This window comes from Mustela putorius, unplaced genomic scaffold (genome assembly GCF_011764305.1).
Source record: "Mustela putorius furo isolate JIRA1106 unplaced genomic scaffold, ASM1176430v1.1 tig00003850_pilon_pilon_pilon, whole genome shotgun sequence".
In the NCBI taxonomy this organism is placed as follows: Eukaryota; Metazoa; Chordata; class Mammalia; order Carnivora; family Mustelidae; genus Mustela; species Mustela putorius.
This window is the reverse complement of record NW_025422002.1, coordinates 13,997,462-14,011,087: the sequence shown is the minus strand read 5'-3', so window position 1 is coordinate 14,011,087 and position 13,626 is coordinate 13,997,462. Positions and strand designations below refer to the sequence as shown.

Genomic DNA, 13,626 nt, shown 5'->3' with positions numbered 1-13,626 from the left:
CCGAGAGCACCCGCACATTCCGACCCCGGCAAACTCGCCGGGCGCAGGAAGGCACGTGGTGCCCGCTCCGGAAACCGGACTCGCGAGTGGGTCCGGGGCTGCGCCCTCGAGGGTTCAGAGTCTGCGCTCCAGTCTCAAGCGGCCGCCCTGCCCCGGGTCCCACCTCCGCGCGCCCTGCGGAGCGGCCCCGCAGGTTTCCCCGGCCGGGCTCCGCTCCGCACCTCGTGTCCTGCGGTGACCCCGCAAGCTCGGCGCCTCGAACGCGGCCGCCTGCCCTTCGCCTCCCGCGGAGACCCTCAGCCGGCGCCCCTCCGCCCCCGGCCAGCTTGGCGCTCGGCCCGCCCTCCTTGCCTCGCGCCGCGCCGGTGGTCACCGGCCTGGGCAGCGGCCGCGTCCTACCTTCGTCCGGCAGCCGCTGCAGGCAGAGCGCAAGGTTCCTCCGCCAGCCCCGCATCCCCGCGGCCGCCCTGCGGCCCGGCCCGGCCTCGCCAGCCCGGCCCCGGCCCCGGCCCCGGCCCCGCCCCCGCCGGGCCAGGCGGCGCAGCGCAGCGCTGGGGAGGGCCGCGGGCCCGGGGCGCGGCGGGCATGGGCGGCCGCCGAGGGTCGGGGAGTGCCCAGGCGGCCGCCAGGCGCTCCGCTCGGCTCGCGAGCCCGCGGCTGAGCAGCGACGCTCCCCGAGAGCGCGCGCTTTCCTCGGCGCTGGGGGGCGGGGCGGCGGGCGACGGGCGGGTTGGCGGCGGGCGGGGGACGGGGGGCGGGGGGCGGAGGCGGGAGCGGAGAACCAGGCTGGAGGGGGACCCGGCGGGGCGCGAGCGCTCTCGCCCCCGCCGCTCCCCTCCCACGGGTCCCACCGCCAGCATTTCCAGGCTCCCCACCCCTGCGCTCTCCAAGTCACAGCCTAACAACGCTAATCACCGCCAATTAGCCGATGAATAAATGAGTGAAACAATGAATGCGTTAAATAAATGGAAAAGTGCGTGGATGAGTGAAGAATCGGGTGTATAGATGAGCAAGAAAATGAGTGCCTGAATGAATGAATGAGTTAGTGCACTGATGAATGAGAAAATTAATGACCAAATAAATGGGTGAAGGAATATGTAAATAAGTGACTAAGGGAATAAATGAATGAATCAGTGAATCAATGAGTGACTGAGTGCATCTTGGCGTCAAACCGGTGAGACGCTTCACAGAAGGCCTCACCCCTGCCCTGGGAGGGAGGCCTTTGGGTGGCATCTTGCAAAGGAGGCAGGGGAGGCCCCGTGAGGGCAGGGCCTGTCCCTGGACTCAGAGCAAAGGCTGAGGCCAACAGGAAGGTCAGTCTGTGTGCAGGCTTTGTCTACTGGACACAATTACAGTTGCCCTCCATCTACCTGGCAGCCGTTGAGCTCACCAGGTCTCAGAGATTCTGGAAAGAACAGCCAGGGAAGGGGCACAAGAGGGTCCTATCCTCAGAAGTCAGATTTGCTTCCTGTATGGGAATGGGGAGGAGGGGAAGGGGAAGGTGGGTGTGCAATCCAGGCAAAGGAGTACTACACTGCCATAAAAAGGAGAACATTCTTTCAAAGATGACAAAATGAAGAACAGTATTTATAATATGTGCAGAAAACAAGAAGGAAGGCTCTACACTCATACTTGCTCAAGTATGGGGAAAATTATCTCTAGTGGAAACAGTGGTCCCTTCCAGAATGGAAATCACATGACCAAGAGCAGGTGGGAGAGACTCACTTTTCACTGTGCCTCTTGAAATTTTGAACCCTGGAAATGCATTATGTAGCCAAAAAATAAGCTAAATTTTTAAATAAAGTTTCACAACAATATTTTTTAAAATATCTATCCCTCAGTAAAAGCTGTTTCCTCCCTGGCCAAACAAGTCAGCCTATTTGCCTGGATATCCTCTCTCCCACATCTAGCTCAGAGAGGGAGAGGGCCTTCATGGTCATCAGCAGAGCCAAATATGAATATGGTGGTCAGTGCAGAGCACCTTCTACCCTTTGTGAATGTTGGGAGGAAAACAAACATCCTCTATTTGAATTCTGGGTTTGTCAGTTTTTAGCTATGTATCTTTGGGCAACTTACCTCTTTTTTTTTGAACCTCACATTCCCCACCTGCAAACCAGAGGCCATCATATTATTCTTCTAGAGTCTGGTAAGGCTGGGGTCAGGTACTTGTATTCCAAAAGGTAGTTCAATGATGCAACCCCAGGCACCTTGACCCTATCAGTAAAGCCACCTAACCTTTGGCCTTCAGAGGTACCCCTTTTGTAAGGTGAGGGTAACCTTTTTTTTTTTTTAAGATTTTATTTATTTGAGAGAGAGAGAGTGAGCAGGAGCAGAAGGGAGGAGCAGAGGGAAAGAGAGAAGGAGACTCCCCACTGAGCAGGCAGCCTGATGTGGGGCTCTATCCTAGGACACTGGGATCATGACCTGAGCTGAAGGCAGACGCTTAACTAACTGAGCCACCCAGGGTAAGCTTTTTTTTTTTTTTTAATTTATTTGACAGACAGAGATCACAAGTAGGCAGAGAGGCAGGCAGTGAGAGAGAGAGAAGCAGGCTCCCTGCTGAGCAGAGAGCCTGATGCGGGACTCGATCCCAGAACCCTGAGATCATGACCTGAACCGAAGGCAGAGGCTTTAACTCACTGAGCCACCCAGGCGCCCCAAGGGTAAGATTTTTATGTGATCTTAGATCCCTAATACTTGAGCAGTGTTGGTATAATTAGCCCTATTTTACAAAGGAGGGCACTGGGGTTCAAAGAGGTTAACTGTCTTACCCAAGGTCACACAGCCAGGAATTGTCAGAACTGGCATTTAAACCGAGATCTGCCCAGCTCCAAGCACCCACAGACAGCGCTGCCCACAGAGACAGGGGATATATTTATCCCCTGTTTGTGCCCCTAAGACCCTCAGATGGGTCATATCCCAGCCCCGTATGAATTCTCAATTATTAATCACTTCACTAAGTACGGCGCAGGCCCGGGGGTTAGGGCAAGGGAGGGGCAGATCTGCACTCAGGCCCCAGTCTGCGGAGTGCTGACTCCAGAACTTGTCTTAATGGCTGTGAGATTCTGACAAGGGAGTGAGCCTCCCCGGCAGCAGAATTGTGAATCACTGCTGTCTGCACCCAGATTGATGAGCTCCACAGCCTCGCGGCCTGCTGCTCAGAGGATGACAGAGCAGGGATGGCTGAAGAGAGGGAGGTAAACATACCAGCACCAAGGTCAAGAGATGCCGGCAGAGGAGGGCAATGAGAAGGGCAGGGCACAGGAGAGGTGCTGCGGTGGCAGGAGAGAGTAAGAAGGGGCATGAGGAGGATGGACAGCGTGATTGAGAGGAGGGTGTTCCAGTTATCCATTGTTGCAAACCAGGCCACTCTAAACATCAGGGACGTAAAACAACCATTGTACAATGGCCATAAACTCTAAGGGTCAGGAATTTGGGCATGGCAGAGGGGCTGTCTCAGCTCCATGATATCAGGGCCTCAGCTGGGAAGATGCAAAGGCCGGGGATGGAATCATCTGTTGCTTCACACTCTCTGGTGCCTGAGCGGGAATGGCTCAAAGGCTGAGCTCCACGGAGATGGTCGCCCCAAGGGTCTGCCAATGGCCTCTCCATGTGGTCTGGGCTTCCTCACAGCATGGCAACCTAGGGGCTCACAGCAAGGTATACCAGAGCAGGTGTGCCGCTGCTCAAGGGGGAAGCCTCGTTCCCGTTCATAGGCTAGCCTCGGAAATCATCGAGCATCACCACCTGTTCTCCTTGAGGCAGTCACAAGCCTCCCAAATTCCAGGGAGGTGACATGGACCATCTCTTGTGGGAGGAAAGTTGAAGGATCCAAGTATTTTTGAAACCTACAGAAGGGAGGATATGTGAGAGGAAAGAAGAGGAGGGAGGATAACAGAGCAAGCCCTGTCCACTGGAGAAGAAGTAAGAGAAAATGGTCATGTGGAAGAGATGAAATCCCTTACTGGGAGGAGAGATGAAAGGAGTCATAGTAGTAGGAAGAAAAGGGAAGGGAAGGGAAGGAAGGAACGGGAAGGGAAGGGGAAAGCGGAAGGGAAGCAAAGCCAAGCTGTGATTCGATGGGTGGGGAGGTAACATAAGAATAGTAGCAAGAGGGGTCCCTGGGTGGCTCAGTCAGTTAAGTGTCTGCCTTCGGCTCTCGTCATGATCCCAGGGTCCTGGGATAGAGTCCCACATTGGGCTCCCTGCTCAGCAGGGTGCCTGCTTCGGCCTCTGCCTACTGTTCTCCCAGTTTGTGCTTGCTCTCTTGATCTCTCTGTTTCTCTGACAAATAAATAAATAAAATCATAAAAAAAAAAGAATAGTAGCAAGAAACATTAACAGCAGCCTGGCCAGGAAGAAGGGCAGTAGGAATGGGAGAGGCCCTTCTACAGTAGGGAGAGGAGAGAGAGACAGTGTGCAAATATGAAGAACAGTATTTGGGGAATAACAGGAAGTAAAAAGTAAAAATGGTAGCAAGTGAGCAGCAGGGGGATGTAATCAGAGGAACAGAAAAAGGAAAAGGAGCAAGAATGGGGGAGATGTGAATTAATGAATGAGAGCGGGAATTGGAGTAATAGGAGGGTATGTGGCAGAGTGGTTTAGGACCTGGAACACTCCAGAACCTTGTACCTGCTTTCAAATCCATCCCAAGCTGCATCTCTGGTGAGTTTCTGAGCTGTGTCTCGGTCTTCATATCTGTAAAATGGGGATGGCAATCCCAATCATAGCTCCCTGATAAGGTTGTCACAAGGGACGGTGAGTTTGAAGCATTTAGTGCCTGACTCAGAGTGGGGCCAATGTAAGCATTAGATGCCATTCCTAGTTCTATTAATACCCTAGAAATGGGAGAGGTTCCCTGAGCAACAGAAGCAGCAGGGGCTGCCTGTTGGCGAAGTTAAGTCCTGCTGACTCAAAGGCCTGCCTGGCCTGTTGCTGAATCTCTGATGACCAGGGTATGGCCCCTCCTCAACAGCCTAGCTCGCCACCCAGCACACTTGTTTCAAGGTGCCACCCAGCACACTTGGTTCATGGTGCCCCCACCCCATGGCCTCTGAGCAGCTCCCGGGGCAGGAGGTAGGGGGAGGACTGTAAACCCTGCCGTAGGCAGGAACCAAGAACCAAAAGCAGGGATAGAACTCAGCCAAGGTCACTCACCAAGGCATGGCAGGACCCGGGGTGCACCCAGGCTTCCAGGCTCCCCCTCCCAAGGCCCTCAGAGGAGAAAGGGCACCTGTGTGCTTGGTTCCAGGTGGTCAGGGCTGGTACACTAGAACCTTCTTGACTCCCAACTCTGACTGCATTTCATGGGAACCTCACAGCCTTTGGTTGGGAGGGCAGCAAGCACAACCCAATCTGATGACATGTGGGAGCTGAGCAAACCACTGGGGTGCAGAAAGGAACAAATAAGACTTCTCTTTCTCCCTGTTAATAAAGAAAGCAAGCTTTACTGGTATTTAATATATGATTTGAGTGTCATACATATATTTCATTTGTAAGTATGTGCACATTTTGGGGGTACACGCTCCCCAACTGTTTTCCCAAAAGTGTGTGAGACCACAGAAGTTCAGAGAACCCTGGCAAAGATAATCACACTGTGCAATCCAGCCTGTCAGGGGAAGGTTACGTGCAATCACCCACTAACAATTGCGCTGTAATGACTGCAGGACCCCACCAGGGCTCCAGAAAGCCAGTGTGTTCTGGTTTGACTCCTGAACAGGACCTCACAACTCTGCTTCTCTTTTTCAAATTTGAGTCTGGGACTGGCTTCCATATCATCCCTGAGCTTTTATTCCACTCCTCCCCTGATTATCGTTATCAAACAACCGGTAATCCTCGTTTTCAATACGTCCTTGCCCCTCCAAGAACATTATCCAAATAATCCCAAAGAGACTGTGCGGAAGCAGCATTGAGCACTGGAAAGGAGGACAGCTTCACAGTCCCTCAGGCCTAGCTTCAAATCTCTGCTGCGCTGCTGCCTTCATCCACTCACTGGTTATTTGTTCAGCATCTACTACATGTGAGGCATGACACAAATTCCTTGCTCTTATGCAGCTTATATCCTATGGGGACAGCTTATTTGCTGCATGACCTCAGGGGGTCAGTGTACCTCTCTGAGTGTCATTTACCTATCTGTGAAGCGGGGCTCATAACCTCCAACCTTGCAGGACAGCTGTGATGAGAGGAGGTCTGGGGCCTGGGGCATTTGATGGGAGGCATCCCAGGTGCCTGGGTTCCTGGAAGGGACCTCAGCCCAACCCCCTTATTCTGCAGCTCTTGACAAACGGAGTCGAGAGAGGGGCAAAGACTTGTCCAAGGTCACTCATCCAAGGTGGGGCAGAGCAAGAGCTGGAGTCCAGAGATCTTCTCTTGTTCCTCTTTCTCCGAGTCTGAAGCTGTCTCTGTGGTCCAGCCAGGACTGAGGGGAACATCATATTCCTGTGTGGAAAGAAAACACTCTGACTCCAGCGCCTACTTTCACCTTGTGCCAGCCTTCAAAATCCAAAGCCAACCTTTCCCCCTCACTTCACCACCAAGTGGTCATTGCGGGGAAACATCCCCAGTTCCCTTTGAGAAACAGCAGTATATGTAGTCTCCTCTAGGACTTTCATGGATTCCTGTATCACACTGAAGTGTTTCATCCATTTAGAGTCCTAGAGGAGAACATAGGCAGTAACCTCTTCAACATCGGCCACAGCAACTTCTTTCAAGATACATCTCCAAAGGCAAGGGAAACAAAAGTGAAAATGAACTTTCAGGACTTCATCAGGATAATAAGCTTCTGCACAGCAAATGAAACAGTCAAAACAGGTAACCCACAGAATAGGAGAAGATATTTGCAAATGTCGCTATAGACAAAGGGCTGATATCCAAGATCTATAAAGAACTCTTCAAACTCAACACCCAAGGGTGCCTGGGTAGCTCAGACAGTTAAGCATCTGCCTTCAGTTCAGGTCATGATTCCAGGGTCCTAGGATTGAGTTCTGCATCAGGCTCCCTGCTCAGTGGGGAGTCTGCTTCTCACTCCCCCTCTGCTCCCCTTTCTTGTGCTCTCTCACTCTCTCTGTCAAATAAATAAATAAAAATAAAATCTTAAAAAAAAAAAAAACCCTCAACACCCAAAAAACAAATAAGTCAAAAAATGGGCAGAAGACATGAACAGACACTTCTCCAAAGAAGACATACAAATGGCCAATGGACACATGAAAAAGTTGGTGCAGCCACTTTGGAAAGTAGTGTGAAGATTCCTCAAAAAATTAAAAATAGAGCTACCCTATGACCCTGCAATTGCACTACTGGGTAGTTACCTCATAAGGCACAGATGTAGTGAAAAGAAGGGCCACATGCATCCCAATGTTCATAGCAGCAATGGCCACAACAGCCAAACCATGGAAAGAGCCAAGATACCCTTCAAGAGATTAATGGATAAAGAAGATGTGGTCCATATATACAATGGAATATGACTCAGCCATCAGAAAGAATGAATACCCAACTTTTGCATCCACATGGACGGAACTGGAGGGGAATGTGCTAAGTGAAATAAGTCAAGCAGAGAAAGTCAGTTATGATATGGTTTCACTTACTTGTGGATCATAAGGAATAGCACAGAGGACATTAGGAGAAGGAAGAAAAAATGAAGGGGGGGAGTCAGAGGGGGAGATGAACCATGAAAGACTATGGACTCCGGGAAACAAACTGAGGGTTTTAGAGGAGAGGGGAGTGGGAGGATGGGTGAGTGGGAGGATGGGTATTAAAGAAAACATGTATTGCATGGAGCACTGGGTGTTATACACTAACAATGAATCATGGAACACTACATCAAAAACTAATAATGTATTGGGGCGCCTGGGTGGCTCAGTGGGTTAAGTCTCTGCCTTCGGCTTGGGTCATGATCTCAGGATCCTGGGACTGAGCCCTGCATCAGGCTCTCTGCTCAGCAGGAAGCCTGCTTCCCCCTCTCTCTGCCTGCCTCTCTGCCTACTTGTAATCTCTATCAAATAAATAAATAAAATCTTAAAAAAAAACTAATGAGGTACTGTATGGTGACCAACATGATAAACAAAATAAAAATAACATAATAATAAAAGAAAAAAAGAAAGGAACAGCAGCATCTAGAGTCTGGGCTAGAGTCCAGTCTCATGCCTGGAGGCCCAGTCAGCCCAGCATCTGAGTCCAGTATAAATGACTCTTCTTTAAATACCTATCCAGTTTGGTCACAGACATTCAGGGAAAGGCCCAGCACAACATGGGGAAAGGGTGAGGAGAAGCAAGCAGGGGCAAGAATCAGTCTTCCTTTTCTTTTTTTTTTTAAGATTTTATTTATTTATTTGACAGAAATCACAATTAGGCAGAGAGGCAGGCAGAGAGAGAGGAAGGGAAGCAGGATTTCTGCTGAGCAGAGAGCCCGATGTGGGGCTCGATCCCAGGACCCCAGAACCCCAGGATCATGACCTGGACCGAAGGCAGAGGCTTTAACCCACTGAGCCACCCAGGCGCCCCCAGTCTTCCTTTTCTTATCTCCAGAAGCTTGTCTCTAGCTACAAGCCTGCACATCTCACGCAGCAAAGGAAAACCCTGATCCCTGCCCCACCCTTTTGTTAAAAGACCATTTAGTAGGCACACTGGGAGAAGTCTCACCCTTCCTCCAGCTACAGGGGCTCACCAAAGGATGATTTCATTGAATCCACAGGGGTCTCTACTCCCAAGAGTCTTGGGATATATCCCAAGCTTTTAGTTCAGATGACTGTGGGTTATAGCCCAGAAATAAGGGGGACCCCACAGGCAAACCTAGACTTAACAAAAGTTGCAACCCACACTTGAATCAGCTCAGCTTCTGATTGGATTAAGATGTTAGGCCCCAACTGCAGCTATGTCAAATGAAAGGGCAAAGTCTTATCTGGAGAAAGGTAACAACAGAAAGATCCCTTTCTACTTCTCATGTACAATATCTGGCATTCAATTTAGAAAAAAAAAAAAAACTTTTTTCACCAAACACATAAATAAACAGTATCAAAAAAAAAAAAAAACCTGATAGAAATAGATCCAAAGATGACCCAAATATGAGTGTTATCAGATGTGGACTTTAAGACAACTGGGATTGATATGTCCAAGAAGATGCACCAAATGAAGAATTTTATCAGAGACCTGGGATCTGTAAGAAATAACCAATTGGAAATTCAAGAGCTGAAAAATACCATCACTGAAATTGAGAGCTCAATCAGTGGGTTTACAGGTGACTTTGCACATCTGAAGAGAGATCTGTGAACTGGAAGATAGGTCAGGAAAATTTATGCAGAAAAACATCTCCAAAATAAAGAGGAGAAATAATGGAAAATACAGGAAAGAGACGCATGGGGTGTAGTGAAGAGGCAGCATGGAACAGAAGCAGTAATTCTGATAACAACCATGAATCTCCCAAAATCGGTAAAAACACATCAAACCACAGTTCACATAAACCTGAAGCAGGAGAAATATAAAGAAAACCACACCCATATGCCTGTAAGAGTAAAACTGCTAAAATCCAAAGGCAAATAAATAAATAACTTAAAAGCAGTCAGAGGAAAAAAGATACTTGACCTTCAAAGGAACAACATTCATACAGACAGTGAACTTCTTGGTAGAAACATTGTAAGGTGGAAAACAACAGACAGCATCTTTTAAAGTACTGAAAGAAAACAACTGCCAATCCCAAATACTGGACCAAGGGGAAAAGAAATCCTCCAACTGTGAAGGTAAAATAAAGATGTTTACAGACAACTTAGAAAAACATGGCCAACAGACCACATAAAAAGATATTCTATAAAGAGTTCTCCAGCAGGTTAACCCTGGAAGGAAATATGAACATGCAGGAAGGAATGAAGGGTATATTTGGAATAAACTGAAATGAACCTTGATCCTACAAAAAACGATAGCGATGTCTTCTGGGGATTCAAAATTATATATCATTAAAATGCATGACAACAAGGGAAGTACAGATAAGGAGTTAAAGGAGTATAAGGTCCTAGCATTGTCTGTCATGTGATAAAAGCATGTTGTAATATTAAGTAACCACTAAATTATCAGAGAGTAAAACTAATAAACTAGCAGAGGGGGAAATGAAATAATAAAAAGGAAAGAGAACAGGAAACAGAACATATAACTTGGTACAGATGGGAAACAAAGAATAAGTTTGTAAATATAAAATGGAATCAATTCAATAAATTTTTTAAAAGATTTATTTATTTATTTATTTGACAGAGAGAGCACAAGTAGGTAGATAGGCAGGCAGGGAAAGGAGGGGAGGGAAAATCAGGCTCTCTGCTGAGCCGGGAGCCCGACGCGGGGCTCGATCCCAGGAGCAAGGAATCATGACCCAAGCCAAAGGCAGTCGCTTAACCGACTGAGCCACCCAGGGCCCCCAATTCAGTAAATATTTTTAAACTCCCTACTAAGTGCAGAGACAATGCTTAATGTATAATATACATATAAAGGGGTCACAGTCCCTTGTACCTTATCATTTAGTAGGGATTTGAAGGAGAGGGAGAAATCTTGTTATATCCTATTGAAATTCAAGTGAGGCTTCATGAGGGAGTAATATTTGAGCCAGACCCTTAAGAATGGGAAAGATTTTCACAGGAGGTGGAACTGGCCTGCTAGGAGGATATGGGCAATATAACCAAATGGCCAGAGGTCAGGAGAGCACAGCAGTTTAAATGGAACAGAATATTGGCACATACAAGTCACAGGAGAAGAATAATGGAGGGCTGTTGGGCCAGAGGAGAATCATCCCTTTGCTGCTAACCCAAGGAATGAAGATCATATTCCGTATCACAAAAGCAAATATCTAGAAGGGGTCATAGTCTCAATGCTCCCATTATATGGATGAGAAAATTGGGACTTGTAAGCAAAAGAAACTTTTTTAGTACATGCATAACATGGACTGATGTGGGTTTTAGAAACCACATTCTTGTGGCCTTTGGTGAGGATGGATTGGAGAGGCAAGATCAGAAATGGGGAGACCAACGAGGAGGTTTGTGTGATGGTCCTAGTGCGCAAAAGAAGTCCTGTCCTGGGGCAATGACCAGAGAGAGAGAGAGCTGTAGGCTCATAGGGGTGACATTGTGTGATGTAGCTGTGCTCCAGCAATGAAGGCTGGCTAAAAAACTCCATGTGTGTGAGTCAGGGTTCTCCAGAGAAACAGAACAAAGAGGATGTGTGTGTGTGTGTGTATGATTATATATACATATGAATAAGAAATTGACTCATGTGGTTATGAAGCCTAAGTCCAGACCAAGGAGAGCCAATGATATGAATTCCAGTCTGAGACCAAAGAGCAATGTCCCAGATCAAAGACAGGCAGAGAAAAAGAATTCTTTCTTACTCAGCCTATTATTCTATTTAGACCTTCAACAGGTTAGATGAGGCCCACTACATTGGGGAAGACAAGCTGCTTTACTGAGTCTACTGATTCAAATGTTAATCTCATTCAGAAACACCCTCATATGTGGACACCCCATAGCCAATCACGTTGATGGATGACATTAGCCATCATGCCATGTTAGCTATAGGACCTCTAGCCAACATGCTCAGGGAGAGGCCCTGGCCTAGGCCTAGAACATGCAGTGTGAAAGCACCCCCTAGAGCTTGGGATGATGATCTTGTGAACCTCCTGGGAAAAGGAACTAGCATGTATCAATCCTTGGCAAGTTTGTGCCAGGCTAAACACAGGGCTAAAGCATGATCTTAGTTAATGATCAAAAATCGTCCTCAGATGAGGGTCTACATTTTTTTTTTCCCTTTAGAGATGAGGGAACTGAGTCTCAGAGATGTAAAGTGTAGCAGAGCTGGAACTCAAAGTTTGTCTAACTCCAAAGCTCACATTCCTTCCACAGCATCTGCCAGGGCATACAAATGACTGAAACCCACATGTGTTAGTTACAGTAACATCTCCTGCTTTATCAAATATGATCTCTGTTAATTTCCCACTCATGTGAAGTTCAAAATCACCTCCTCTAAGCAGTGATTCAGAAATGGAGTTTCTTCCATGTTGTGACCCCACCATCTCACCATGGTCATCTACATTATGCTGGTGAGAAGGAAAATGGGAGGCAGGAAGGTCTCAAAGGGCTTTGGAGCCCAGGCCTGGAAGAGGCTTCCTTCCGTCCCATGAAGTGTATATATGTAGAGAGACAATGCATGGTCTTAGGTTAGGTTTCCTCAAGACAAAACCTTAGTCAGACTGTTATGCATGTATTTACTTATGGAGAGTTCGATTGTCACTAGAAAGAGTGTGTTTGGGGGAGGGGGTAGGGCAGCAGGATGAGGCAGGAAAGAAATCACACAAAGAAGTGGTTTCTGGAAAGGTCTAGCCTCAGCCTGGTCCCACAAGTTGCCCTGGAACATGAGCAATACTAGAGGGGATGTTTTATCGTCCCACAGGAAGAGTGTAGCATCCCAGAAATTCCCCAGGGACGCTCCTGTTGGCTGAAAGCCATTCTCCATGGAAAGGTGCAGCTGGGAGCTGTTCGCAGCCAACATTTGCAGAAGCCGGGAGGCGGTGCGCCACTTTGGTGATGGGGATCTGGGTGGAGCACCAGCAGCGTCTACCGCAACAGGAGAGAGAGAAAAAGCTTCTACCGCAGAGAGCAGAGGACCAGGGTCATGAAAGATAAGCCAGAGTTTTCCCCAGTATTGATACCTACTGTGAGATAAGTGCTCTCCACACATCTGAGCTCATTTTGTCCCTAGGCTAGCCTTGTCATACTGTATGTTAAGGATCAGACTCTCACGGCCTCAACTGTGACCTCTTGAGGGCAACTTTGGGTCTATTTCACTTTCAGTCAATGCTCCTTTCTCCAGCTCCACGCTATATGACAGGCCCACAGGTGCCAGAATCTCTCACACGAGTTCCCAAGGAGTTGGGGAGCCAGTGAGGGACACAGACAGCTAGGTAAGTGGGTCACCACAAGACAAACTGGTGGAGAAATGCCCCCAAAGGCGTCCCCTGCACTTGGCCCCGTGCTCAAATTTCTCTTGAGCAGAAGAGATGCTAGGTGTTCACTGAATGAAGGAGAAGAGGTCCCCAAGGACTGGCTCAGTCCCTGGCATGGAGTAGTCTGCTCAAGGAAATCTGTAGAACGGCTGTCCCTGGGGTTGGTTTGGGGCTCAGAAATTACTATGCTTTCTGATCACTCATCTGTCCTGGCTAAGCTGGATGTTGAGTTGAACGTGTCTGTTCAGACCCCAGAGCTGCCCAACTGTCTGTGGCCCCCACTCCAGTGGACAGGCCTATTGCCAGAACCCAGCTGCTCTCCACTCCCCATCCTCTTCCTCATGTCTTTGCAGGAACAGGATAAAAAAATGTTACTTTGGTTCTTCATCCACTGTAATCATTATCTTTGTCAGCTGGGGCTGCCTCAACAGAATGCCAAAGACTAGGTGACTTAAACCACCAAAATTTATTTTCTCACAGTTCTGAAGACCAGAAGTCCAGGATGAAGGTGCCATCAGGGTCAGTGTCTGGCAAGAGCTCTCTGCCTGGTGTGCAGATGGCTACCTTCTCACGCATCCTTAATGGCCATCCTTAATGGCTCCCCTGAAGAGAGAGTGCTCTGCTGTCTCTACCTCTTCTCATCATGAGGACCCATC

The 13,626-nt window shown here is 48.5% G+C and overlaps 1 protein-coding gene across 3 annotated transcripts in view; it reads right to left on the bottom strand.

Moving 5' to 3' along the window:
- The window catches only part of GRIP2 (glutamate receptor interacting protein 2), a 91,273-nt gene extending 90,632 nt beyond the window's left edge, over positions 1–641 (bottom strand). For 2 of the 3 annotated variants that reach the window (XR_006601566.1, XM_045063358.1), the window contains exon 1: positions 400–609. Coding sequence is in view for 2 of the 3 variants with exons in the window: in XM_045063358.1 (XP_044919293.1) it covers positions 400–454 (55 nt within the window). In the remaining variant the exon portion in view is untranslated. Of the gene's footprint in view, positions 1–399 lie in introns of all 3 variants that reach the window. The other variant, XM_045063357.1, reaches the window with a different exon arrangement.
- Between the last annotated feature and the right edge of the window lie 12,985 nt (positions 642–13,626).